At 43.4% G+C, this 27,557-nt stretch overlaps 5 protein-coding genes across 5 annotated transcripts, besides 23 other annotated features; 2 read left to right on the top strand and 3 right to left on the bottom strand.

The window, feature by feature from the left end:
- Positions 1-647: 647 nt before the first annotated feature.
- Positions 648-726: a microsatellite.
- A 1,198-nt stretch (positions 727-1,924) lies between these two features.
- Positions 1,925-1,945: a microsatellite.
- A 15-nt stretch (positions 1,946-1,960) lies between these two features.
- Positions 1,961-2,055: a microsatellite.
- Positions 2,056-2,462: 407 nt separating this feature from the next.
- Positions 2,463-2,544: a microsatellite.
- Positions 2,545-3,431: 887 nt separating this feature from the next.
- PVX_100905 (50S ribosomal protein L23, putative) lies at positions 3,432-4,859 on the bottom strand (the record flags this gene model as incomplete). The annotated part of the gene is made up of 2 exons (XM_001613877.1): positions 3,880-4,859; positions 3,432-3,605 (listed from the first exon to the last, which is right to left on the bottom strand). Exons 1-2 carry the CDS (start codon positions 4,516-4,518, stop codon positions 3,432-3,434), a joined length of 813 nt encoding a protein of 270 aa, XP_001613927.1. The 5' UTR covers positions 4,519-4,859.
- Positions 3,633-3,659: a microsatellite.
- Positions 4,756-4,776: a microsatellite.
- Positions 4,860-6,171: 1,312 nt separating the features above from the next.
- Positions 6,172-6,194: a microsatellite.
- Positions 6,195-6,261: 67 nt separating this feature from the next.
- Positions 6,262-6,281: a microsatellite.
- Positions 6,282-6,387: a microsatellite.
- An 807-nt stretch (positions 6,388-7,194) lies between these two features.
- Positions 7,195-9,585, top strand: PVX_100900 (HD domain containing protein; the record flags this gene model as incomplete). The annotated part of the gene is made up of 1 exon (XM_001613876.1): positions 7,195-9,585. The coding sequence occupies one exon, from the start codon at positions 7,195-7,197 to the stop codon at positions 9,583-9,585; it is 2,391 nt and encodes a 796-aa protein (XP_001613926.1).
- Positions 7,529-7,621: a microsatellite.
- Positions 8,451-8,477: a microsatellite.
- Positions 9,532-9,613: a microsatellite.
- A 449-nt stretch (positions 9,614-10,062) lies between these two features.
- Positions 10,063-10,129: a microsatellite.
- A 1,867-nt stretch (positions 10,130-11,996) lies between these two features.
- Positions 11,997-12,023: a microsatellite.
- A 1,667-nt stretch (positions 12,024-13,690) lies between these two features.
- Positions 13,691-13,721: a microsatellite.
- A 24-nt stretch (positions 13,722-13,745) lies between these two features.
- PVX_100895 (serine/threonine-protein kinase 2, putative) lies at positions 13,746-15,272 on the top strand (the record flags this gene model as incomplete). Its single annotated transcript, XM_001613875.1, has 1 exon — positions 13,746-15,272. One exon carries the CDS (start codon positions 13,746-13,748, stop codon positions 15,270-15,272), a length of 1,527 nt encoding a protein of 508 aa, XP_001613925.1.
- A 210-nt stretch (positions 15,273-15,482) lies between these two features.
- Positions 15,483-15,582: a microsatellite.
- A 978-nt stretch (positions 15,583-16,560) lies between these two features.
- Positions 16,561-16,611: a microsatellite.
- A 476-nt stretch (positions 16,612-17,087) lies between these two features.
- Positions 17,088-17,137: a microsatellite.
- A 1,035-nt stretch (positions 17,138-18,172) lies between these two features.
- On the bottom strand, positions 18,173-20,813 carry PVX_100890 (long-chain-fatty-acid--CoA ligase, putative; the record flags this gene model as incomplete). The annotated part of the gene is made up of 1 exon (XM_001613874.1): positions 18,173-20,813. The coding sequence occupies one exon, from the start codon at positions 20,811-20,813 to the stop codon at positions 18,555-18,557; it is 2,259 nt and encodes a 752-aa protein (XP_001613924.1). The 3' UTR covers positions 18,173-18,554.
- A 2,073-nt stretch (positions 20,814-22,886) lies between these two features.
- Positions 22,887-22,929: a microsatellite.
- A 20-nt stretch (positions 22,930-22,949) lies between these two features.
- Positions 22,950-22,974: a microsatellite.
- Positions 22,975-24,135: 1,161 nt separating this feature from the next.
- Positions 24,136-27,413, bottom strand: PVX_100885 (K+ channel tetramerisation domain containing protein). Its single transcript, XM_001613873.1, has 6 exons — positions 27,095-27,413; positions 26,408-26,841; positions 26,097-26,225; positions 25,922-25,960; positions 24,937-25,677; positions 24,136-24,810 (listed from the first exon to the last, which is right to left on the bottom strand). Exons 2-6 carry the CDS (start codon positions 26,424-26,426, stop codon positions 24,467-24,469), a joined length of 1,272 nt encoding a protein of 423 aa, XP_001613923.1. The 5' UTR covers positions 26,427-26,841; positions 27,095-27,413; the 3' UTR covers positions 24,136-24,466.
- Positions 26,436-26,498: a microsatellite.
- Positions 26,487-26,514: a microsatellite.
- Positions 27,354-27,439: a microsatellite.
- Between the last annotated feature and the right edge of the window lie 118 nt (positions 27,440-27,557).

Here is a 27,557-nt window from a genome sequence, read left to right as displayed (position 1 = left end):
ATAGCCACAGGCGTTTACATATAATACATGCGCGTGCGCGCGTGCCCGTAAACAAAATACATGTACGTATTTTATGAAACCGTTTATTGACGAATGTGTAAAAGGAATAGGGGGCGAGGAAAATCGAGTCATGCACATATGCATAAATTAATTGTTTACGCATATGTTTGGAACACGAAAAAAAAAAAAAAAAAAATTTATCGCCAGTGGTGCTTGCCAACGGACTCAGCAACTATGAGGTGAGCTTATACGCTAAGGGGGATGCCCAAAGGTGTATACGTAGGTACATGGGCACATGGGTACACAGGCACATACGCAAATAGGTACACAGGTACATACGCACATAGGTACACTGGCACATACGCACATAGGTACATAGGCACATACGCACATAATGCATATGCATTCATATGTACGCGTATGGGCATGCCTATGCGTATGCATACGTAACATCACGCGCGCGAGTAACACAATTGCAATGTACATGCTACTCCATGTTTCCTCCAGCATTTTTTTGCGCTTGGCTTTATTTTGTATTTTTGTACACCTTGTTTGACGTACCACTGGTGTTCATAAATTTTTGCTTATCATTTTTTTTCTTTTGCTACGTCATACTTTTGGGTATTTCGTTTCGTGTGTTTCGTTACTCTTCCCTCGTTCGTTTCGCTCGTTTGGTTCATTTGTTTAATTCGCTCGTTCGCTCCGCTCATTCGTTTCGCTCTTACGTTTCTCTCTTTATTGTGTTTTATTTTTTTCGATATTTTTGCCTCGCAAAATACCGCGTTCACTTTGCGTGTATTTTTTTTTTTTTTTATTTAAATTTATTTTTTTTTAGAGCATCCGCGATTTTTTGCTTGCATGTTTGCATGTGTGCATGTGTCTATCAGGTAAGGCACCACAAAAATTACACGAACGTTCCGCCAAAAGGTTTGCAAACACCTTTGCGAAGCTTCGCGAGCAGTTTCGTTTTTCTTAAAATTGAAAAATGCGAAACTTTAAATCATGCGCTGTGGAGAGGGGGCACAGGGCAGGCGCGTACGCTGTGCGTGTATATACATGCGAAAGCAGTGCATAGGTATGTATGCTACTCGTGCCACGCGTGTGGTGCGTACTGTGCATATGTACGTAAAAATACTACCCGCAAGCAAGCAATACTTCACGTATGCTAGTAATACCCCGCGTATGCTAGTGACACTTCGCGCATGCTAGTAATCCTGCGCGTGTGCTCAGAGCTGTCGCGCGGCACACAGGCATTCCCACATGCTGGTATACCGCCCAAGAACGTGGCCGCGCGCGGGCATACGCACGAAGGATCATACGCTCGCGGGATGATCGCGCGGGAGAAGCACTTCCGCGGGGTCATACATAGTAAGATCGCACGTACATGCGAACACACTAGCGAACATAAATACATATGCTCGCGCGAGAAAACTCACATGACTGTTGAACGTACGATCGTGTAAGTTCTATTAAAGTGATAAAGGCTAAACAAAATGGTAAAGAAACGCTACTTTGTGCTAACACACTAAGTTTTACAAAAGTGAGAAGCGTTTAAAAAGGTTAATACAATTTGACAAAACATGTACAGGCTTAAAAAAATGACATGGAAAAAAATGTATTTTTAGAATGAACATCTTAAAATGTTTATCTGCAGAAATGCTGCTTTTGTGTTTTATTTCTCTTCTGCTTTTGCATTTGCATTTGCTTCGTTTTATTTTGCTTCGATTTTTTTTTTGTTTCGCTTCATTTCGCATCGCGTTATTTTACTTTTTTTTTTTTTTTTGTGTTTCATTTATTTTCTAACCCTTCTAGCTTTTCTGATGCGTGTGACAATTTTCACATCGCTTTCTTGCACTTGGCTAATTTAGTCATATCGATTTTTATTCTATTCTTCATGAACACTTTTGAAAAATAAAAATAGATCAGTTTTTTTTTTTTTTTTTTTTTACACCTATCACTGCCTCGTTTGGTTCATTTTTTTGCCTCATGTGTTTGCTTATTTGTTCGCGTGTTCGTTTGCGTATTCGTTCGCTTATTTGTTCACTTATTTGTTTATTTTATTTTTAACGGCACACGAACCGCTTTAAAACACTTTCCAGATTTACACTTTGCTCCTATCTATACTGAGTTTACAAAGACATACCATTTCCGAGCAGTATTTTTTTTTTTTTTTTTGAGAAATTTATATATAAATGTACGCACTGAACATACATGTGCACTTCACGTGTCACCCTTCGGGATGCAAAAAAACGTTTACACCTTTTTGTTCATCCCTTTTTGTGAGAAAAAAAAAAAAGAAAAAACTGAATGCATGCACACATCCCCGACTGTTCGCAATTTCCAACAAATCAGAAGAAAATTCGACTCACACGGAGTTGCGCGCTTGCAATTAAAAGCGCAATTGCATTTGTGTTCGCTTTCGCTTTCGTTTTCGTTTTCGTTTCCTTTATCGTTCCTTATCACTGGCCATTTTGTTACTCATTTCGCCCCCTTCTCGCTCCCTTCTTGCTCCCTTCTTGCTCCCTTTCTCGCTTCCCTTTTATCCCCCTCCGCGCTCCGCTCGCTCCCCCCTCTTTCCACCGCAACTTTTCACATAAAGCTCAAGCGGTATTGCACTCAGTAGAACACCCCGCTAGGGAACGTAGCGATAGGGCGCGTGACACACTCGAAACGCTGTCACCCTTTTGCGCATTTTTTTGCGGTCACCTGTGCGGAAGAGCTAAAACTGTGCACGTACGATCAACTGCATACACGCTCAACGGCACATGCTCAACTGCACATTCGCTCAACTGCACATTCGCTCAACTGTACATTCGCTCAACTGTACATTCGCTCAACAGCACATACATACGTGCGTGACGGGGTACGCACCTGTACGAACGTTTCCACCCCGCGAATGGGCCAAAAAAGGGATCAGTAGGAACGGCGACAATTTTTTCGATGGTACGTTTCGTTAGTTATCTCCCCTTTTGCGCACTCGTCATGCGGGAAGTGTCGCATAAACGAGCTGCAGCGTAGCGACGTAGCGACGCAGCGAAGTAACCAGTTGGCGATGTAACCATCTGGCGAAGCAACGAGTACACACCGCGCATTTAACCCGCTCATCCAACCCGCCTACTTTTAAACGCCGCGCGGTGCAAAGTCACAAGTTGCACGCTGCCCGTCGCATGCTGCGGCGAGCGAGTTTCCCAATGCAGCACTGCCTTAAACTGCAAATTCACGAAACGGTTACGTTGAATATTAACTCAAAAGGACACCTCTCAAATGAGCATCAAACGTTTTGTGAAAGTAAAAAAAAAAAAAAAAATGCAAAAGCGAAATCGAAAAGGTGCTAACGTGGCAAGGCAAGCGAAGCAACGAGAAATGAACGAAAGAGAATGCCCCACGCGGCAAAAATGTGTAACTTGTGCGAACGTACGCATTTGCTATGTCTACGAAGGGGCCTTCCACTGACTGCTTCTGGATGACCGTTTAAAATTTTTATTTTCACCAGCGTACTCAATCGTTTGATGTCTTTTACGATCTTTGGGAAACGATTCGGGCGGTGCTAACGTACCCGACTCGTAAATTTTTTTCACTTGTCTTCTCCAGGGGGTTAAATCGATCTACGTGTACATGACCGGGCGGGAAGGGGAAAAAAGAAAAAAAAAAAAAAAAAAAATGTGCACCTATATACGTGGTACAGGTCGAAGTGTATTTCGTTCGCGTAACGCACACAACTGTGCATGGGTCGTAAGTGAATATGTATTTTTTTTTTTTTCAAAAAATGAAGTACTCCCGATGGGCGTTAATTTTTTTTTTTTTTTTTTGCGCGTTGTTCCGTTTATCGACAGGCCGCTATGCAAGCACATCACCCTTTTGGAAAAAAAAAAAAATTACCTTCGGAAAGGTCTGTTCCGGCACACTGCTTGGCTTGAACGTTTGCGAGGAAATGCCCGAATGCATAAACGGTTTGGTCATATCAGGGGCAAGCTGAACAAGGTTTTCGTCAATCCTTAAGTCAGGATTTAAATTCATTTTATAATCAGCCAGCAAGTTGGTCAGAGGTAATCTCCAGGAATATCTGCATTCACCCATTTGCCACAGCTGCGACCGTGTAGGTGTAATCTTCACATCGCTGCGAACACCATAAATGACATTTTTTTTTGTTATGTATGGATTTCTGCCTATATTTTTACATGACTGAATCATTTTCACGCTATCTGGTACTTCATGCTCTAATGTTATGATTGCCTTTTTATATCTGGGCCCATTTCGATAATAATTGAAACGAAAATCAGTTAAATTTCTTCTCCTCTCCGGCACCTTAATTAATGTGTTGACTTTTATAACCTTGGCATTATATATTTTTCTCAAGTACTCTCTAATTTCAAATTTGGTTAAATTAATTGGCACCCTCAGTGCCAATCTGTTCTTTTCTAGGAAGCTCCCTGACTTGTGTATGCTGAAATTCTGCCACGGGAAAAACACATTTCTTGGGGTTTTGGGGGGCGTATGCCTCACGAAGGTTAGAAACATTATCAGCAGGGTGAACGGAGTTGCGCTTGAGCTTCTAGTCTGGCGAATGCGCTGTTGTTATATGCGCGTATGTGCGTAGATACATACGTTAGTATGTTCCCCTTTTGCGCATGGCGAAGGTGAGCTTCTTCACCGGTAAGGGATAAACATAATGTGGGGGGAGTTCCCTCTTTCCCCCTCCAATCCCGTAAGTAATCACTCCTACGTTCGCTCTTTTACCTTTCATGTATGTGTAACAGTTTTTTTTTTTTTTTTTTTTTATCAGCATGAGCGATGTTTTCGTTCTATGTGCTGACGCCACGTGGTGCTATCGCTGAAGCGCCGCTTCTGCATTGTGTGTCGAAAATGTGAAAAAAAAAAAAAATTACAACATTTAAGTACATTTTGCCATTTGCCCATTCGGCCATTTTGCCATTTCGCCATTTTGCCATTTCGCTATTTCACCATTTCGCACCGTTTAGAGAGCCCCCTGTTCGTGCCACTTTGGCTCCACAGCCCAGTTTGCACTCCCGTGGAGGGAGAGAAAAAAAAAAAATGGTAATTGCAAAGTGAGAGCGGCGGAGCGGAAATTTGAAGCGGTGATGAGGCGGACGTAATTAAATCACCTTTGCACCGCTTAAAATGTTTTACCAAACGGTTGACATTCACTCGGTGGAGCAGTTCGCTCAAGCGTGAGTGTATTTACGGGAATATGTATGGCGCACCAGGCCGAAGCGAACATAGTAAGAGGCAAACCTCCACGTAAACTTAACCAGGCGGGGATGATAAACGGTCTTACGTAGCAAGCAGTGCATAGTTTGTACGGACTCATCCGTATGTTTTGCGCTTCCCAGGATGAGCCCCCTACGTTGCACTTCTCACGTTGGGACCGCAAAATGAACTGACGTTGTGCCGTTCGAAATTTTGTTTCCACATCGCCTACGCCGATCATCATTTCGTTTGAACATACTGCTATCATGTGTTGACAGCAGAACTGCATTTTAAAGGTTTTTTTTTTTTTCCCCCAATTGAACTGCGCAGCTATGTTGGTGATCTGTTTTGCTTTTCCCGTTCTTCTACACTTTTCTCCACGTAGGAGTGCGAAGCAACGAAAGGGCATTTCCAAAGTGGCATTACGGGATGGTGAAATGTCTTTAAATGGAGCAGTCACCCCAGCGGAGTAGAGGCCATTTTAAAGGGGTAACCTTTCAACCATTAGCATCGGAAGGAAAAAGGAGCACATGGGTGTACACATGAGTGTACACATGAGTGTACATGTGCTTGCCTGCCCCTATGTATCCACGTTTATGTGTGCATAGGGGCAGCCTTGCAAGTAGGCACACCCGGCAGCCCACTGCAGCACCCACTGCAACGGCAGCTTGCCATTACTGCAACACTTCCCAAGGGTATACTCCCCCGAGTGGCTACGCCAACATGTGCACATATCCACCTGCACGAAATGATAAGCCATTGGGCAGCCCCCAACTCCGCATGCGCACGGAAAGGGGTGCAAAAGGCACAAAAACTTACCGCATATTTGAAAGGCTCCAAATAAGGAAAGCTTTTGCGAATTCGGGCAGTACCAAAAGTATCCATTTTTGTTCCTTTTGCACACAAGTGGAGCTATTTTTTGCGGAATTGTGTAGAAGGTAAAATGTACATTTGGCGCGGAAGGGAAAAAAAAAAAAAAAAAAAAAAAGGAACTGTGCGGAGCGAACCGGGACAGGGCGAAACAAAATGGAACAAAATAAATCTCACCAAAATGGAAAAAAAAAAAAAAAAAAAAGAGGCGAAGCGAAGCGAACAGGAACGGAACGGAACGAAAAGTTATTAAAAAAAAAAAAAAAAGATACGAAACGAAACGAGAAGAAGCCAAGCGACGAAATGCGACGTGAAAACCCCTTTTTTTTCGCGCTTATGTACAATGTGACCACTTGCACTGCAACGCTATTTTTTTTGCAAATTCGGCTGGTTTTTCCCCCAACGCTCACAAGTTTGCTTTAAACGAACGAAACAGAAAAGCAACTTTTCTTCCTCAACAGAAAGGGAACTTTTCTTCCTCAACAGAAAGGGAACTTTTCTTCCTCAACAGAAGAACAACCCTTCTTCCTCAACAGATGAACAACCTTTCTTCCTCACCTCAACAGATGAACAACCTTTCTTCCTCACCTCAACAGATGAACAACCTTTCTTCCTCACCTCAACAGAAGAACAACCTTTCCTCCTCAGCAGAAATAACATCCTAATTTTTCTTTAAGGGGCATTTGCCTTACCGGCAAGGTGAATTTCCATTTCGTTCACCTCCCCCATTTTTGAAACTCCAATTTTTATCATCGTTTAAACGTGGAAAAAGGTGCCCTCATTATTTTACAGCCTCCTTTTTTTTATCACCACATGGAACAGCTTTGCTGCTTTTTGCAGTAGGTATATAAAAGCGTGTGCCCGAGAGCAGCTCCAAACACTCGCGGTGTTCAATCGTTTGCCAGAACTTGCCCATCCCCCCTGGCTTCAATCCCTTCGCCATAATTTTTTCTCGCCCGTAAGCCGAACATCCCCTCAACGATGTTGCAGGAAAGAATCATTTTCACGGGGAAAGGCAAACCGTAGTTTCTTTAAATGCAGCTGTGTGAGAAGTAAACAAGTAGCATTTTTAAAAAAAAAAGATCCCAAGTGTATGTAAAAAAAAAAAAAAAAATCATGAACATGCAATGTAATAAAACTAACCCAACGTGCGAAATTTCAAGCGTAAAGGACTTTTTACGAAACATATGCCTGGACCAGGAGGATAAAATTGTACAAAATCTGGAGCTCAGAAATGTAAAAACCGTGTACGATTTTTTACGCCACGTTTCGTACCTTACGGTCACGAGTTGCACTGGTATGAACAATGACGAAAATGTGGACATAACTAGCCAATCGAATGTGAAATTTGCGAGTGCGCATGAAAGTATTTTCCAGAATGGGGTCAGTGTAAATGGCAAATTGACGCAGCAATTGGCGCAGCATAATGGGGATGGGGGCAACCCCGGGGAGGCGCAGCTGTGTAATGGTCACACCTCTGCGGGTAGGGAAAAGGGCGACAGGTGTAACGGGGTGCAGAGGAATGGGCCTCAAGGGGGGGGGAAGCTCGACAACGGGGTGAGCGGCATCGGAGTGAGCAGCAACGGGGTGAGCAGCAACGGAATGGACGGTAGCGCTGGAAGGGACGACCCCGCCGCGCACAGCGAATCGACCCAGGCGTGCAAGGAAATCGCGGCCATGCGGGACTACTACGAGCAGGCGAGGGAGAAGCGAAGCGGCGCGGAGAAAAAGGGGGAGTACGTCTACTTTGACATGTACATAAAGTCAGAAGTGATTAAAACGCTTCCCACGACGGACAGGGACAAGGAAAGGTTGATAAATTACATCTACAAAGTGATGGACGTAAACGACCTCCTGATGATGTGCATCCATTTCGGTCTGCCCCATTTGTGGCCCAAATTTGAACAGAGCAACATTCGAAATGTAGAATTGTTCAAGCGCATAATCATAGAGGGGAGGAAGTTCGAAAGGGTAAAGAACGAAATGGGAATCTCCTTCTCCGAATTTGTACAAATCGTTAACTTTACTTTAAGTGTAAAAAAGAAGAGAATTTTCTGCAACAACATTTTTAGCCAATTCGACCCATGTGATTGTAAAAATAAAAAAAAACACACCAAAACGATATGCGACAAAATACACCAGTTTATTGAGTTTGACAATTGGACGTTTAAGAATATTATTGATAATCCTTTTTTCCAAAGATTACGAAATTTATCTCAGTTAGGTGTTTGCCAGTTTGTGTACCCTGGAGCTACACACACCAGATTTGAGCACAGCTTAGGAGTTGGCTATTTGTCTGCAAAATATTTCGCCCATTTGTGTAATCGGTACAATTTATCTCCATACAGTGGTGAATTAAATAAAATGCTTCGCTGTGTGCAGATAGCAGGTCTTTGTCACGACTTGGGACATGGCCCATTCAGTCATACCTTCGAAAGCTTCTTCATGAATTATAAAAAAGAAGAAACGGATCATAAATGGAACCATGCATCTATGTCTCTCAAAATTGTCGAACATGTTATTGAAAATTTGATAGACCAGGATGATGTGCTAGACTCCACGGATATTAAAATTATAAAAAAGTTAATAAAGGGGAGGGAACACCACAAATCGGTTTGTGGGGTAGACCCGGTGGATTCTTTGATAGAAGCTTCATACGACATTATATGTAACAATAGGAATGGATTAGATGCGGACAAATTTGATTATCTCCAGAGAGATGCAACTATTGCCCCCCCAAATGGGACACTCCCATCTCTAAATTGCAATCGAATTATTAGCCAAAGTTCTGTTATTAATGGGCACATAACATACAACGTTAAGGAGATTCACCCTGTTTGGACTGTTTACATGAACAGATTTTCTCTATTCAAACAGGTGTATACCCATAGGAAGGTCCGAGTCATGGAGCTCATGCTGTGTGATGGCTTTCGACTCGCAGATGATATTTTCAAGTGGTCAGAATCTTTGCACGATTTGGATGCCTTTCTAGACTTAACCGATTCGTCCATAATTTATGACATCAAGAAAAGGGCGAATAAACACAAGTACGATGAGAAGGTGCAGAAATCGCTCAACCTGATTAACTCCGTTATACATGATAGGAACTCCAACCATGCCTACAAGTACATTTCAGAAATTAACCTTTCGGAACCGCAACTCATTAAGTACTTGAAGGATATAGCAAATGAGGAGAGGATAGCCAGATACGCTCATGGACTTAGTCCGGATGATATCATCATCGACTGGAACTATTTGAACTACGGAATGGGTGCAAACGATCCGCTAGACTCGGTTTATTTCTACAGCTCGGATAATGAGGATGAGGCTTTCATTGCGCATAAGGAGTATAGGGGCACGCACCCGAGGTACTTCGAAGAGTGCAACGTGAGGCTATACTGTAAAAATAAAATGGTGGCTCATTTGGCCAAGGACGCGCATAACAAGTTCTTGTCGGACGTCTTCTCGGAATCCTCGCCCCTCTACAAGAAGAAGATAGTCAAGTGATGTGATCCGAGGCGTGGCGTAGCGCAGTGCGGCCAGGTTAATAGCATGAGGTGAAGCGAGGAAAAAAGAAGCTCAAGTTCAGCATAAAAAGGGCGTGAAAATTCAGATTTGCCCATAAATGCATCAAATTGAAGCCTGCACAATGTGGCAACGTTGTACCTATCCGTTTGGTTTACAGTTTGTACCCCTTTTTTGTAACACACCAGGGCGCATACGGGTATGCCCCCTTGACCATTTTATCTTCCCCTCCTCCGCCCCACTCTTTTATAATAATTAATTACGTTTTCCCCTTTTGATAAAAAGGGGCAGACGACGAGCCAAACGCGTTGTGCTCCCGCCAGCTTGAGCTGCGCCGTTTGTGTAGCATACCACAGCGTGACGTTGTCGCCACGGTTTCATTTTGTCGTGATTATTTTCTATGCTTTTCGCGCGCGTTGGCTCGGCTCGCCGTTCGTATAGCATACGTTTGTAAATATCTGCATATATATATGCACACACATATGCACACACATATGCACACACATATGTACACACATATATACATACGAATGGGGGGGAATCCTCTTTCGCGTTTCTGCTAAGCCCCTGCCCACAGCAGAAAGGAGAACATGCCTTTTTTCGCGCATTGCGCATTCGTGTACGCATACATGCTTGTATGTATATATTTGTACTAATTCGCTTATTTGTTTATTTTTTTTTGTAAACTGTTTGATGCATTCTGCACAATGTAGTAACTCACCATAGTGTTTCATTATCTAATTTTTTTTTTTTTTCTCCCTTTCATTCACATTGAGAAATATTTTTCCCGTCTGAATTTCAGGCGCGCAGAGTGCGCGTTGGTGATTGAAGCATTTGCCTCATTGATGAGGAGCGTTCTCTCGAATTTTCGCCTTTTTTTTTTCGTTCTCCGCTTTTTTTTTTTTTTTTTTTTTTTTAATTCATGTAGCCAATATGATTCCCCCTCGCGGTGGAAAATTAGTGTAAAAAAATGTAACGCAAAGCGGTCCGCGCAATTTCCACCTCGCCATTTGACAATTGAAGCAGGGGAAGAGCTTAAAATGAAGCGCTTTACTAAAGTAAATTGACAAGGTGAGCGTTAGTTTGATTTCCGCTTAACCTGTTGCCCACGTGCATGCTAACATTCCCCCCTTTGGGGCTTTCTGTACTTTACCGTTCCATGTACTTAATGCAGTGCGTACCCTTGAAATTGGAACTTTGGAAGAACGCGCGCAAATGGAAAGAACGAGCTGCGCCTTTGAAATTAATATTTGGAACATACGAAATGTGGCATTAAATTTTATGCGCGGTTATGCGCGAGTCATGTAATGAAACAAACGCTCACACAGAAGCATTGTTAACTTAACCGTTCTGTGTACAATTTCGTGCGTGCTGCTTTTTTGGAAAAAAAAAAAAAAAGGCTTTAAGGAGAGTCCCCCCCTTTCGTTCTGTTAAGGTTAATTCTCTTGAGAGCTGCTCAAATGTATGCAACAAAAGCTGATAAAGTTACACAAAAAAAGAAAAAAAAAATTATGAACATGCAATAAAAAAAAAAAAAAAAAGAAGAAAATAACTAAAATGTGATGAAAAAAAAAAAAAAAAAAAAAAAACAGTTAGCTATATTATGTGTGCGCGGTTACATGGTAAGGTTATATTTGCGCTTTAAAATTTTGAACCACATGGAATTTAACCATAGAGCAAATCTTGCTCTGTTGTAGAATTTTGAATAGTCAGGGGTGAAGAGCGGCACATATATGTATATATTCAAAATCGCTGTTTTTTTCTGTTTTTTTTGTTTTTTCTGTTTTTTTTGTTTTTTCTGTTTTTCTTGTTTTTTCTGACTTTTCTGTTTTTTCTGACTTTTATGATTTTTTTTTTTTTTGCTTTCTTTTGCACTTATTTTTGTGCAAGGAGTACTCACTCAACACTTTTTAATCTCATTTTTGGAAAAAGCTAACTATTTATTGGGGCCTCTCTCTTTCTTGGAACAAACAACATTTTTTTTTTTTTTGTTCAAATTAGAACCTTACAAAATTTACAACTTAACAAAAAAAAAAAAACAGATATATTGATCCCAAATTCAAAACGCTGAATGGCACACCGACAATTTTTAAATTTCCAACTTGAAAACTCGGCAATTGCAGCGGTAACTAAAAGTTGCCGTTAACTTCGTTCTGTAAGGAGGCAAAGCAAAGCCAGAAAAGCCACGAAAAGAAAAAAAACAAAAAAAACAAAAAAACAAAAAAAAACGAAAAAAACAAGAAAAACAAAAAGGCAAAAAAGAAAAAAAGCAAAAAGGGCAACAAAAAGAACAAAATTAAAAATTTTCTAACTGAAATTTTTTTTTCTGACTTGTTCATGTGATATACACGTAGTTGTTTATTTCTAAAATGAAAATTAAGCAAAAAAGATAGGCTTTTTTTTTTTTTTTTTTTTTTTTTTTCTAGTTATGAACAACAGCTTTAAAAAACCACTACATAAAACGAATTAACCATTTTGTACTTGCCTTTTTTTTTTGTATTGTTTAAAGTACATATTTTGATATACATGTTTGTGCGAATATATATATAGCTTAATTTTCTTTTTAATGTCACTATTTTGAAACTATATACAAATCGAGTTTTCTAAAAAATACACTTTTCGCCTTCTTTTTGACCTTACACATTTTACGCCTTCGTTTCGCTCGCTCGCCCATTCGTTCGCCGCTTTTTTCTTCCGTTTTTTCTTCCATTTTTTCTTCCGTTTTTTCCTCCCCTTTTTTCTTCTCCTTTTTCTTCTCTTTTTTCTTCTCTTTTTCCTTCCCCCTTTCCTTCCCCTTTTCCTTCCCTTTTTTTGTCCCTTGCAAAGGTTCGAATTTTCACACCTCAGAAAAACGCTTCAAACCAACCATGTGCGTGAAATTTCCCCCTTTTTTTAATTTTTAACCGACAATTCCGATTGCGCTCCTGCATGTAAAATTTTGCCCTATAAGTGTATCACCTTCCGAAGTTTTTACGTTCACCAAGCGAGTGTGTAACCCTCCAGTGTGACTTGTCAATAACACTTCGTGTAAACACTTTTCAGCGCGTTTGCCTCGATATATACGCACACCTGTATGAGCCCACACATATATGCGGTAACATACCCGTATAAGCTTATTTATGCACACAAACCATATAATTGTGCGCCTCTCAAAAACAACGCGCACGCCGTTTTGGAGAAAACATACTCTTCAAAGCCACTGCAAACAGTTTGGAGCAAGTAACAAAAGTAAACATAAATAGAACGGAGAACCATGAATATCGTCAGTGTGTGTTAAATTTGCTGTGTGTGAACCATATCAAGATGTCAGAATTGCATAACTGAATGATTTTGAGAAATGTAGACTTGTGCGTCGTGCTGCAGTGCATTATAGCGCTTTCGCGTTAGCGCTCTCTCCATGTTGTTGTAGTAGCCCCGCGTTTCCTTTCCTGTCGATCGTCGCGTTATCCTTGCCACCCTTACCAGTTCTCCTTTGCAACTTCTTTTCCTACTACACCGCGTCGATTAACGCATAGAGGGAAAACGCGCCTACGTGTTGTTTTGCTGCCTGTTTGTTCTTAAATATTTACCGCACCACGTTTGTGCGTATCTATGCTTGAGTGTACATCGCATGGCATCGTTCGCTCCCACGTCATGTGTGCCCCCGAGTGACATTCTTTGATTCATATACGTACATGCAGTTGTGGCTTCGTGGCTTCTCTACTTTCTGTGTGTACATAGTTTCACCGCTGTGTTCCCCCGCATTTGTCAACCCTGTGACCCCGTTCCATCGTGTTGGAAAATTTCCATGTAGTGACTGTGTATATGTGAAGTTTGTACATATGTGCGTTTCCCCTGTGAACCCATATGTGCACATCGTGATAGGAGCACTGACTTTTATATCTTCATGGTGTGTCCTATCTGACACCCCTTTTAAGATAGCCACACCCACCACCTGTTTTTTTTTTTTTTTTTCACAATTTTGTTTCGTAACAATTCAGGTTGATCACCACGCATTATCGTTATATGGCAAACCGTAGGGCGTAAAAAAAAGAAAAAAAAAAAATTGCCAATATATTTTCCCCAACTGAAGATAACCCCAAATCGCAGAAAAAAAAAAAAAAAAAAAAAAAAAAAAAAACGCGTCGAGCACATCGCACAACATGGAAAAGAGATACCATCAGCTATTTAAAGGAAAACGGATAGACTTCCCTCTGGCAACTGGTGCAGCTTCTCATGTGTCCCTAACGTATGATGAAAAGAAGAACCCATATTTGCTATGCTGGACGTATATGTATCAGGAGAACCCGGAATTTACAGTGCCTTTGAAAGGGTGCAGAATAATCAACAACATAACGGAGATAGGACCATGCATTCATATAATCACGGCAAATGAGGAGTACCAATTTCAGTGCCGAAGTAAGGAGGAGTTTAGTGAAATGAGTCAATTCTTTAACATGCTTGGCTTCCCCATCTTGGGTTTTAAAAATGTATATGTCTTGAATAAAAAAATAGGAAAGGGAAGCTTTTCCACAGCATATATCGGTACCAACATCCTCTATGGAAATAGAGTAGTGGTGAAAGAAGTGGACAAATCGAAAGTGAAAGAATCAAATGTGTACACCGAAATTGAGGTGCTCCGAAAGGTCATGCATAAATATATAATAAAGTTAATATCAGCATACGAGCAAGAAGGGTTCGTCTACCTAGTGTTGGAATATCTAAAGGGAGGGGAACTCTTTGAATACCTGAATAACAATGGCCCGTACACAGAACAGGTGGCCAAAAAAGCTATTAAACGAATTTTAATAGCCTTGGAGGCTTTGCACTCCAACGGAGTAGTACATAGGGACTTAAAAATGGAAAACTTGATGCTGGAAAATGTGAATGACCCTAGTTCGTTAAAAATAATAGACTTTGGATTAGCCTCTTTCCTGAATAGCCCGTCTATGAACATGCGGTGTGGATCCCCCGGATACGTGGCACCTGAAATTTTAAAGTACGCGTCGTATGGCACGAAAGTGGACATCTTCAGCTTAGGGGTTATTCTCTTCAACATCCTGTGTGGGTATCCCCCCTTCAGAGGAAATAACGTAAAGGAGATTTTTAAAAAAAACATGAGGTGTCACATCAGCTTTAACACAAAGCATTGGTTAACCAAGTCTGAAAATGTCAAAGAAATTATCCTCTGGATGTGCAGTAAAAATCCGGACGATAGGTGTACAGCCATACAAGCATTAGGGCACCCCTGGTTTCTCCCCAAAATCACGGACATGCATATGAATGCGAATATGAATGAACTGAAGAATAAGGAAAGTTTTATGCAAAAATTGACGGAACAGGAAATGCGCAAGAAATGTAAACACTACAACATTGGTGAGAATGGAGAGGAGAAGAACAAAGCAGAGGCGGAGCCAGAGGCCAGAAAAAACAGCAAACATAATTTCAATGATTATAAAAACTATTTCGATACTATGCTAAAAATTGACGATAAGTATTCCGAAAATTTGATCAAAGATAAGAGCAGCATTGACTCCATCACGCTGAATAGGAAGGACTACGACGCGTATATGGCCAACTCGAATGAGTACGAAACGGTGGTTCTGCACGGCGGGTGCCCCGCGCCCAACCGCTCCTCCTCGCTGATTTCGTACAACCAGTTTAAGAAGAAGAGCAACGAGTTGATTTGAGCGATTAGCGATTTGAAGCGGTGTGAAGCGATTTGAGCGATTAGCGGTGTGAAGCGATTTAAGGCGGCGCGTAGCGAGGCAGTCACGTGTACTTCCCACATGTGCGTAGCAGATGGGTGCTAGCGAGAGCGTCTCCGCGCCCCCTTCTCAGCCCCGACTCGGGCCGCCCTCACGTTCGTCCACGCATCGTGCGCGTATTGCACGTGTGTTTGTCTATCCGTTGTCTATCCGTTGTCTATCCGTTTGTCTATCCGTTTGTCTATCCGTTTGTCTATCCGTTTGTCTATCCGTTTGTCCATCCATTTGTCCATCTGTTTGCGTTATCCTGTCCGTATTTATTTTCCTTTTCCTGTTCGCTTTTCTTTTATTTGCTTCGCCCCCCCGTGCGTGTGTTTTTCCGCCCGATTTCGCAACCGCGATGAGGTTCCTCGGGCGCAGAAGTTGCAGCGAAGGTGAGAAGGGAGAGAAGAAGGGAAAACAAAATAGAGAACAAGAAAAGGAGAGAAAGACCAGCTGTGCGCCCCATTACGTGGCGTAACATGGTCACCCCATTGTGTACATACACATGTGTGTATATGTCTATTCATTCTTTCCTCCCTTCGCTTTTCACACTTTACAGATGCAAAAAGAATGACATCTTTTTGCTTGTTCATCTCGCGTGATATGTATCCCACAGGAGCGCACTATAAAATGGAGAGAAGTCGATTTGTCTGCCCCACCTGGTGACTTTCCCCATGTTCGTTAAGCCCACTGATGACAACTGGGCGGAAGTGAACCAAGCGTGTCCAAATTAGAGTCTACTTCACCAAGTGGCGTGGCGCGTTCTCACTTATTTGTAAATGAGTGTATATTCATTTGTGTGTAAGTTTGTTGCGAAGGATATGCAACTACGTACGTGCGTACGCCACGTATGTGTGTAAGCCACGTATGTGTGTGTCTGTTTGTCTGTTTTCCTGTTTGCATGATTGCATGTTTGTATGTTTCCATTTGCGGCGACCCGAGAGTGCGCTCAGCAAGGGAGAGGAAGCTTGCCTGCCTGCCAAACGTTTCCGCTTCACCTGTCTAACGGAGGAAGAAGAAGCCTCTCAACTCGCGACCCACACGCGCGCACGTTCATATTAGGCATGCACCAAAAATGGCAACGCGGAAAAATTAGGCGCGTTGTCACATTGTGTGCGTGTCTGCAAAATAGGGGCCTTTTCGAGCAGGAGTTGTGAGCTCCAGGCTGGAGCATTGAAGCGCGCGCGGCCCGCGGCGCTATCGCTTTATTTCGCCTTCGCGTTGCCCTATTTTGCTTCTTTGTCTGTCTGTTTGTTTGTTTGCTTGTTTGCTTGCTTGTTTTTCTTTTTCGGCTTTATTTCTGTCTCTACGTTTGTTTCGTCACCTGTTTATGTGTATAATTAAAATGACCCACGCAGTCATTATGTCTGATTTGTCAAATTTGAAACGCGGGAGTTTCTTGCAAGTGCGTCTCGCCCCCATTTGGGTGGAATGTTTGAAAAAAAAAGAAAAAAAAAAGCGCAGTAGCAAAATAAAAAAAAATAACACAAAAAGATGAAGCGAGTATTCCCCCCACGCGTTTGCTACATTTTGTGAAGAATTAATTTGCGTCTTAACCCATTTTGTGCATCACTACACGCGTTTGTATGTGTCACAGTGTATGCCCCACTATGCGTACTGTCAATCTGTGCAAAAAGTCGCGTTTTTTTTCCCCTTTTCCTATTGAATGTCGCTTTAATTAAAAATAGAGAAAAGGAGGGGAAACCCCACCCAACATTTAATTCGACCTTGACGTTGTGTACCTTCACATTTGTTCCTTTTTTTTTCTTTTTTTTTCTTTTTTTTTTTCTTTTTTTTTTTTTTTTTTCACTTTGCAATTTCCAGCCAATCATTGGCTAATTCAAATGTTACTCTGTTTCAAAATTGTGGGACAGTGCGAACACCCACTTGGGCATAGATATGTGGAAAGCCAAGCTGTTTTTTCGCTTCAAAATTTCCGCGAAGTGTTTACCATCTGGGTGATGGAGTTAAACGGGAAGAACGTTCCTCATCCTTTTTTTTTGCGGTCACATAATGCTGCCTTCGTAAAGGCACATCACCCTTTTGAGGTCACCTTGGCGTAGATTTATTTACGAGTGGGTCTAAATTTGCCATGTAGAGGAGGAGGAGGACTCCTCAGGGTGGGCGGGTTGTTACGCGGCTGGCCAATGCAACTGTGCAGGCAACAACCCACGACAGGACAACTGGGGTGACGCACTCGGTTCGTATGGACACCGCGGCAGAGCTTCCGCCGCCCCGAAGTGGGGATCCCACGGGTCACTTTTTTTTGAAATGCGCACAAACACACATATATTTATATTTATATATATGTGCGTACCACACGGTGGGGGTTACCTTACAAGCAAGTTTTTACTCAGAGCAATTTAATGCCACACATATGCCTGTACAGACATACGCGCAGAACATATGATGATAATCAATTTCACAACAAAAATGCATGCCAATGTGTATTCTTCATGTGCATTTGGCAATTAACGAATAAATGCAGAGGGGGAGCATCTGGGGGGGAGGACTGCACAGAAACGTGTTTATATGTGGGTCCGCCACAAACGCGTTTTCACGCAGGTCTGCCACAAACACGTTTACACGCAGGTCTGCATAAATGCGTGCGTATGTACGTCTATGCATACACGGGCGGACATTCAGCACATGCCGCACACGCACGAATACACAAATGGGGAAGTAGAAAAAAAAAAATTCGCTACAAGGTGCTTTGCATTGTCACAAAATTGAATTTTCTTAAATACGTCATTGCATATTTAAAAAAAAAAAAAAAAAAGAATTGCATATTATCATCACTCAAGGGCACACTTCAGGGTTGGTTTTTTTTTTTTTTTTTCTCAAGTGCAGCCTAACCCATCGATAAGGTGTGTCCGATTGGTTGTTCTTTTTTTTCCCCTCCCCCTGGGAGAGGTTCCATCCCCTCTGCTTATTTGTGCACTAAATATACGCACGACGAGAGGGGAGGAAGGATCGATTCAACCCTTCCGGGCACACAGCGGGAAAGTGTTCTCTTTTTCGCCGCTCATCAAATAGGTTAACAGGGGCCACAAAATGGGGCGTGGCGCGCTGGCGTAGCGATAACGGGGCAGCGTAAACCCTAACCACGCAGCGTGCACCATAATGGCGCATCTCACACCATAACGGCGCACCTCACACCGCAACGACGCACCTCACACCGCAACGGCGCACCTCACACCGCAACGGCGCGAGTAAACGAACTCACTTCTTCCTCGACTGGTACAAATCGTCGATGACCTGCTTATAATCCGCGAGGATGGCGTTCCTGACGACCTTATGCGTGGGGGTGAGCTGCTTATTCTCCACGGAAAACGGAATGGGCGTCAAGTGAAACAAGTGGATCTTCTCAATGCCATTCAAATTATACGTTTTGGACATGGCCAATATTTCATTATGAAAAAGCTTTTTAATAGCATCACACTTTAGCAGCTCTTCGAAAGGCATATTTAGGTTATTCTTCTTGGCATAATCACGAACGAAGATCTCGTTGGGGACTATGATGGACACTAACTCATTTTCATAATTATACCCATGTACAAAAATATTCTCAATGTATATGCTGTTGGTGTATAGATTTTCTAGCTTTTCCGGCTCGATGTACTCCCCTTGTGCCAATTTGAATATGTTTTTTGCTCTGTCTATGATTCGAACGTAGGCATTATTTTCATTCACTTCTACGACATCTCCTGTGTAGAAGAAGCCATCTTCATCGAATGACTTTTTTGTTAACTGCTCATCTCGGAAGTAGCCCACCATGAGGCTACTTCCCTTAACGCATAACTCCCCTCTATTTGGATAAGCCTTTGGGTCATATTTCATATTTTCTACCTTAACGACTTTCATAGAAACATTAGAGAACATTCCTCCGATGGTTCCTTTGGTGCTATCATATCTGTGCTGTAGGAAGCCTACACCCACTTCTGTCATCCCCCATCCTTCCGAAATGGGTGCTGAAAAGAGCATTTGCAAATCGATTAGTTTATTTTTATCCATAGATGCAGAACCCATGACTTGCGTCCTTATGCGGCCTCCGAATCGGTTCCTCACTGGTTGTAAAATGATGTCATATATTGGGTGGGAAAATTTCTTCGGATTTTTTAAATATATGCTTTTCTTATTTTTCAGGGCCGTCCTTACCAACGTTCTGGCAATAAAAGATTTGTTCTTCAAACCTTCCATAACATTGTCATGGATCTTTTGTAAAATTCTCGGGACGGTGATTAGGAAGGATGGTTTTAACTCGTTTATGTCACTCACCAACTCTTTTATGTTTCCAGAGAAGTAGCCTATTTTGGCTCCAAAAAAGCAGAGGGCGAATTCGATTAGCCGTTCGTACACGTGCGCTAGAGGGAGGTAGCTAAGCACCACGTCATGCTTTATCAAGCCCAGTCTATTTCCGTCGATGATGTAGCTCTGCAGAAAGGTAATGAACGTGTTGTGGGTCAGCATGGCGCCTTTGGGCATGCCGGACGATCCGGAGGTGAAAATGATGGTGCACACATCCGTCACTTTGCCTTTATTCTTTTTCAGCTTCTGCATCAGCGCGTTGTTCCCACTTGTACTATTGCCACCCGGTTGACCTTTCCCCCCGCTGACGCGCTTGGGGACGGACTTGCCCGCCTTCTCCTGACTGTGAAAGGCGTGGTCGTAGAACTCACACTGGGGGATAATATTTTGATTCTTAAATTTATCAATTAGGTCTTTGTAAAAGTACACCTTGTAGCCGGCCTTACTGGCTCTTTGCTTAATGTCGTCTCGTAAGCTCCATTCGTCGTAAATGATTAAAATTTGGAGGTCAGCCAGCTCGTCCTTCAACTTGATGAGGCACTCCAATTTCTCCGCTTCGATGCAGCAAATTTTCATTTGCGTTTTTTGAAATATGTATTTCACCGAGTTGATGCCCATGGTGTCATATATAGGGACGGTGACAAAGTCGATGGCTGAGCAAGCATAATCCGTAGTTAACCACTCTACTCTATTTTTGGACCAAATACCTAAAATTTTTAATTTGTCATATGCTCCATTATCTGTAAAGGTGTTCGGTTCTATCGTTTCAAACTGGTATAAAGCTGATGCTAGGATTTCAATTTCGTTTTTTATTTCACCATACGTTTTGAATGAGTATTCCCCAAGTATCGTTTCATTGCCCCTTACTTCCTTTTTCCTTTCGCCTAAAAAATCCTCATCATAATAATAATTACAAGCAAAGCAAAACACTTCATATTTGTTAGACATTTCTATGCCCAGAAATCCCTTCGTTTTTTCGAAACTTTGGCACAGCTCATACTTCGTCGGCCGGAAGATGTTGCTGGAGTTTTTTTTCGCCGTCCCTTTCACCTCCTCGAAATATTTGATTTCGCTCGCGTCATCGCTCTCCTCCCCGTCGTCCTTCTTCAAGAGGTACTCGCTTTCGTTTTCCAGAAAGGTATACACCTTGCGTTTGAAGCTCGTCACGTCCATCTTGTTGCATTCGCCGCTTTGCGGTTACGCCGTTACGCTGTTTGAAGTTGCGCCGTCACGCTGCTTCCCTGCCAGCCGTGTCTCCTTTGGAAAAGCTGAGACCTGCGGAGGCTTCTTCCCGCGATAATGGCGAAGCAGAGAGGCAATCTGGAGAGACGCTTCTCCCAATATGCTCAAGGCAAAGGGCCACCACAAATAAGAAACGCTCCGTCTGCACAAATAATGAGCCGATATAGGGCTACTACAACTGCTAATCTATTACGCAGACTCTACTAGCGTTTGAAACTAAAAAAAGGGGGCCTCTGCAACGGGGGAGGGGGGTACTAAGCTGCTCGACAAACGAACACTAATAAGTACATACATACGATAGGTATTCCCTTTGGGGGGGGAATTTCGAGCTGGGCACAATTAACAAACGGGGCTATGCTAACAGCGCGTGGCTTCTGAAAAATCTTCCGCCGATACAATTTGGCGCTTCAACCCCGAGGAGCGTTCAAGGGGGAGCGGGTGCGCACGTAAGTGTCGCACGTACGAAGCGCAATTGCAAATCTGCTTATCCTTCCGTGCGTGTGCCACAGAAGCATAGGCGGAGTTGCCAACCGGGGTGCGGCGAAACAGAATGGCTAAATTCCGCTGGGGGTCTCGCGTTTCCGATTTTTATATTTTTCCGCCACTCCTTAAAATATCTTCACAAATTGTGCGTAAAAATCGGCGCCGTCAACAAATGGGTTGGCGGCTTCACTTGGCCGTATCAGTTGGCGGCTTCACTTGGCCGTATCAGTTGGCGGCTTCACTTGGCCTGTTGAGTAGGCCGCTCAACTTCGCCGATTCAAAAAGGGGCACGCGGCGCGGCGCGCTTCCTCGGGTTGCATACGCCGCTTGTACGTATGCGTACCTTTGTACGCACAAGAGCTCCTGCGTACAGTCGACTGGACTCTCTCACACATATACGTGGCCCCAAAGGCGTAACAAAGTTGGGGCTATAACGTAAAAAAAGTGAATAAAATGAATAAAATGGGAGGGTGGAAAGGCGAACGGGTGAGTAAAATGAAAACGCGGCGCCTGAACGTTATCGCCATGCTATCATCGCTATGTTATCATGGCTACGTCGTCATCGCCACGTTATCATCGCCACGCTATCGTTGTCCCCTCTTTGGTGGTGTTCTTCTTCAATGCGCATTTCATCACTTGATTTGCTTTTTTGGTGAGCATTTCTTTACGGATGGGAAAAAAGAAAAGCAACAAAAAGGCCAAAAAAGGCCAAAAACGGCCAAAAAAAGGCAAAAAAAGCAAAAAAAAGGCAAAAAAAGGCAACAAAAAGGCAACAAAATAGGCAAAAAATAGGCAAAAAAATAGGCAACAAAATAGGCAACAAAATAGGCAAAAAACAGCAAAAAATCTGGAAAAAGAATATCGTGGAAAAATAATTAAATAAAATTAAATTGTTCCCGCCGGTGTCAAGTGCGCATTTTGCATTTTAAAAAAACGCGTTGCAGTAGGCAATGCGTGTCGCAGCCCCCAAAAGAAACGTTCCACTTCAAAATATTCCCTTTTTTTGTGTACATATTTAGGTACTGGCATTTTGCCGCAGCCTTACATGCCCGTTGAGATCGCGTGCGTTTATTTTTTTTCCCCTTTGAATTGCCTTTGCGCGTTTGAAAAATTTGCGGGTAGTACGCACGCTCGCATGTACGTATGTACGTATGCCTATGGGTGGAGGAAAAAAGGGGCACACAGCGAGGTGCACATAGCACCCACAAAATAGGCCCTTTTGCGGCTCCCATAAAATAGGCCCCTTTTCGACGCTCATAAAATTGGCCCTTCTATTCTCATCAAGTTGGCCCTTCTTCACCTCTCATCAGATACCTCCGTGTGATCCGCCATACAGATTAGATGGGCGGGGGAAAAAACATTCGCGGCGGTACTGCCAAGCGGCGAAGTGGCGCGCGAATCCCCAATTGATGGGAGGACAAAAGCGAAGAGAGAACTTCCCAGAGAAAGACCAAATGGTAAAAATAAAAAAAACCAACATGGTGAGCTAATCACAGGGAATGAGGTGAAAACGGTTTGTTCTTACCTTATGCTCGTTTCGCCATGCCAACGCAATGCAGTGTTCCTTTTTCAAATTAAAGGACGTGAAAAAAAAAAAATAAAAAAAAAAAAGCGCAAGCGTAGGAGTAAGAATAAACTAAAGCATTCACGGCAGTGCCCTTCTTCCACCATTCACTCACTTTAGAGCAATCCTTAAAGCTATTCTTAATCTTTTCTCACTTCAGTTTTGCATTCAACTTGGGTGGCGGCAGGTACAGCTCTGTTGGAGGGTCTGCCACACTATGCGCATGTTTCTGTGCGCGCCCCAGAGTGCACGTACATGAAGCGAAAAGTGGGAACAAACGGAGGAGCTAAAGTGATATGTGCCCATGTGGGTGGGGAGTACCCCTTCTCCCCATCCCCCTAAGATATTATTAGTACCTCACGTCTTGAAAGAGAAAATGTAAAGGGATAGGGATAGGGAAAGGGAAAGCCATTTTACGATGCTCATGCTGGAGGGGTAACCCGTATGTGTGCAGAAATGTGGGCAGACAAGAAGGAATGTTGCCAATCCGGGTGGGAATTTAACTTACAAGGTGCAGTAATGTCTCATGTGAATGAACCCACCAGTAATGACCTACCCTTTTCTGTTTGTTCCTTTTCCTTTCGGACGTGGAACCCCATTCTGAATAACAACCGTACATATGTACACAGTGGTGCTATTTCTTCTTCCATCCTTTTAATAACCCCTACGGCTGCTTCCCATTTTGCTGTATGCCCACTCGGGTGAACCCTGATGGGGGAAAGTTCCCCTGGGGTTTCGTGCACTAAGTGGTAGTTACTACAACGGGGGGGCGAAATGGCCAACTGTTCTTCTGTCCCGTTTACCCATTCTACCTTCATGTGCCTTTATGGGAATGGCTCCACGTTAATGTACCAGCGTTGTTGGGGGCACTCGTCTTTCCTCCCTCCATCTGCGTAGTTGCAGCAGAATGGGGATAAAGCGAGTGCACCACTGAATAGCACTGCATGGGTGAGCAACGTGGCTCATCCGGGCTCACCTGGGCTCATTCGACTGCTACACCTGAGTGGTAACCTTGGAGATGTAAGAAGGAGTAATCCACCCTGGGATGGTAGGCCAAACGCGCAACCCCTGTTTCATGTCCGCCTGGGCACCCTTTTTGCCGCACTTGGGAAGTTCCCCTAAAAATGTGGCCCTGTGACATCTGCAAGTTTGGGCTGCTCGATACGCCCCAACAATACGTTAAGAGATTACTCCTTCGCAGTTTTTAAAATCCTCTCATCTGATTAGCAAAGGTGAGCACACCTGCGCTGGGATATGCACACCTGCATGGACGTGTGGACACCCCCGTGGTGGCAAAGCGCAAAGGCACGCGACAATTACAACTAGAATGGCACAACTGGCAACACTGCATGCATTTTTTCAAAAAAAAAATTAAAAATACAAAAAAGGGATTAAAAAGGTAACAAAACATTTTCTGGCGAGGGGGGAGGCAGGAGAGTGCGTTTTGCGCCGAGCGAAGGCGGTCACGGCGCTGCGTTATAAAATCGCCTCACACACACACCACCTCATCCGCACAAACAAACTGGCGAAGGGGGCGCTAAAAATCCACCGTCGTGCTGAAAATCTGCTCCCCCAAATTGACATTGGACAGTATTGGGAAGGGGGAAGTTTCTTCGATGTCGTCAATTTCGGAGTAAACTAAAATTTGCCCCCTGGGGTTGCTCGCATTGTTATACGTATAACTGCTATATTTGTAGGCAGCCCTATCCCCATCGCCGGTACTGTTGGCGTAATTCGCGCAGGGGGAGTAGTTCGCCAAGCTGGAGTAGCCTGAGTAGTTCGTGCTTCCGATGCTGCTGGGGGATATGCCTTTGTGGGGGCTCTCTGTGGAGGTGCCCACGGCGTCGTTGGGGCCGTAGGCCTCATTGTGGGTTATCTCATCTGTGTGTGGAGAAAAAAAAACACACAATGAGATAATACACGGGGGAAAAAAATAAAAACTGTGAACATGGGATTTACGCCGCATTGTAAAAAAAACCATAACGCGGTGAACACATCGTGGATAACCTTTTTTTCCGTAGACAAAAATGCTGGTGCTCTCCGCGAAGGAAACCGTCTTGCTGTCGCCATTTTTTAAATGCCCATTGGGTGACTGCTGGGTGGGGGGGTATCCCTTCCGCTCGATATTTTTCACTAAACAATTTTTCCGAGTGGGACCACAGGAATTATTTTTACTCTTCAATTTGTCTTCCTCATTTGTGAAATTATTCGTTATGTTGTAATCGACCGTTTTGCTGTGTGTTGGAAGGGTAGACGGAATGGGTAGAATAATTTTCGGCAAATTATCCCGCGAGTTTTGTTCTTTGCCGCTATTACACTCAACGTGTGCATCATTTTTTAGCTTGTCCCCCTGGCGTTTAGTAGACACAATTTGCTTTTCCTCTTTGCAGCTGTCAAGTGGAACATTTGACAAGAGTGTGCACCCCCCCAGGTTATCTTCCCCCTTCGCGGGAGACTCATCTTGGTTATTCAATTCACTTAATAAATTTATCTTGTTCAAAAAATGGACGTTGTGAATTTTTTTTTTTTTTTCCTCCAGTGTGCCCATGATGCTTTTGAAAATATTTTTGTTCACATTACTCCCCATGTTTGAATACAACAACTCGATTTTTTTTTTTAAAATTTTTATGAGGGAAAACAATTTGAAGTACACCGCTTCGATGAGTATCCTCGTCAGCACGTTGATGTCATTTTCGCATATCAGCACTCCGTCTCGCAGGAAGTCCAAAATGTACTCGAACCTGCTTCCTGCAAAGAGGGGCGGCAAAGGGGAGCGGTAAAGCGGCGTGGAGTGGCACAGCGGAGTCGGTCATCGTGAAGGCGTCGAAATGTGCACATTCATCTAATGCAGGCATGCATTTCCACTCCTATGAGCACACACGGGTTCATCACTTAACAAGAAGACCCAGCAACAAACGTAAAGGTGCTAATCGGGGAGCACAAACAATGGTGTGGAGACACACTGTCGCTATTCCCAGCGTGCAGTGCGAACCGTTTCGGTCGATGAATATTTCCTTCCTGTTGTGGTGGGCTACGCAGAGAGGAGTGGTGACGATGGTGACGAACGGGTTAAGCTGGGAAGGAGCGCAAATGGGGAAAGCCCAAGGTTGGCGGAAAAACACCAGTTACGTTCACCGCTCAATCTTTTTCCTATACAAGACGCTTACTGTCGAGGTCCGGCACGGCCTTCAGTTTCTCTAAAACAATTTCACACAGACGAGAATTCCTGTATCTGCAAATCAAGCTGAGAGTCGTCATGTAAATCGTCCCTCCGACATTTATGCTTATGATGTTGTCTGCAGGAGGGGGAAGTGTAAAAAAGGAGAGAAAAAAAAGGAAAAGCGTAAACATGTTGGCAGGGCGTGGTAATACAACACAGCACGTGTGCCCATTAAACGGCGCATACTGCTATATGCCGAAGAGGGCACCCGGATGGCCAAGCACGCGCAACCAAAAGTGGGAGCGGGGGAGGACGTACCTCCGCCAATGGAGTCCATGTTTTAAAAGAGTATGCACGTTTGTACGTTTGTATGTTTGTATGTACGTTTGTATGTTTGTACTTTTTATGTATTTTTTTTTTTTTCTTTTTTTCCGTTTCACAATGGTCTATGTGTTCCTCTTCCGGATGCGCACGTACGCATGTGCGTTCGTGTGTGCTTGTACGTGTGGGGGTGACATACACATGGGCCTTCCCGCGCAGATTTACAAAACGGTTGTGCCTGTTCTGTTTGTGTGTGTGCGAATAGCCTTCGTTCAGAGGCGTACTAAGGGTAGTACTTCCACAGTGCAGCGGTTTGTATGCGTACTTTCACAGATGAGGGATTATACACTCGTCATATAAGCCGCGCTTTCATCACTGAGTGCGTTCAAACGGGGGAAAAAACTTTTTCTTAACTCATCGATTTGGTGTTCCTGGGTGAGAAGGAGGGAGGGGGGAAGTAGGGCCAGGAAAATTACAGGGAGCACGGGCACAATTGTGGAAATAATTCCTTATGCAGTTCTATACTTTTTCTTTTTTTCAATTTTTTGAGATTTTTCGGTAACCCTTGGCGAGCCGTTCGCCAGCCGTTCGTCAGCCGTTCGCCAGCCGTTCGTCAGCCATTCGTCAGCCTTTCGTCAGCCTTTTGCCAACCGTTTGCCAGCCTTTTGCCAGCCTTTTACCAACCTTTTGCCAACCTTTTGCGACTTTCCGTGCTGTACTTGGTTCCTCCTACTTGGCTACACCTGAGCGCGATTTTCAACCATATGGTTCATCGCCTCTTTGTACTCCTTTCACTTATAGAATACAGATGCGCAATATTTTTCAGCCGAAAAATTTTCGCTGCACGCCGCAATTGCCTACTCGCGTTTGGTCATTTGCGAAAGGTGGCCCCTCCCCGCGTGCGCTTCCGGCATGCATCCACGTGTAGTAAATGAATACAAATGAATACAAATAAATACAAATAAATGCAAATAAATATAAATAAATATATACATACATGCATACATATACACTTACTTGTGTACACATATGTGTATTTTTTTCCCACCGCTGCGCAATCGGGGTTACACGCCCCCGCCGCGTGGCCTCCGGAGTGACGCGCGCCACGCCGTGTACAGGTTCCCTGATTATGTACACACACCTTTTA

This window comes from Plasmodium vivax, chromosome 14, assembly GCF_000002415.2.
Source record: "Plasmodium vivax chromosome 14, whole genome shotgun sequence".
Lineage (NCBI taxonomy): Eukaryota > Apicomplexa > Aconoidasida > Haemosporida > Plasmodiidae > Plasmodium > Plasmodium vivax.
Note: the sequence above shows the minus strand (reverse complement) of the source record. Positions and strands in the feature narration are given on the sequence as shown.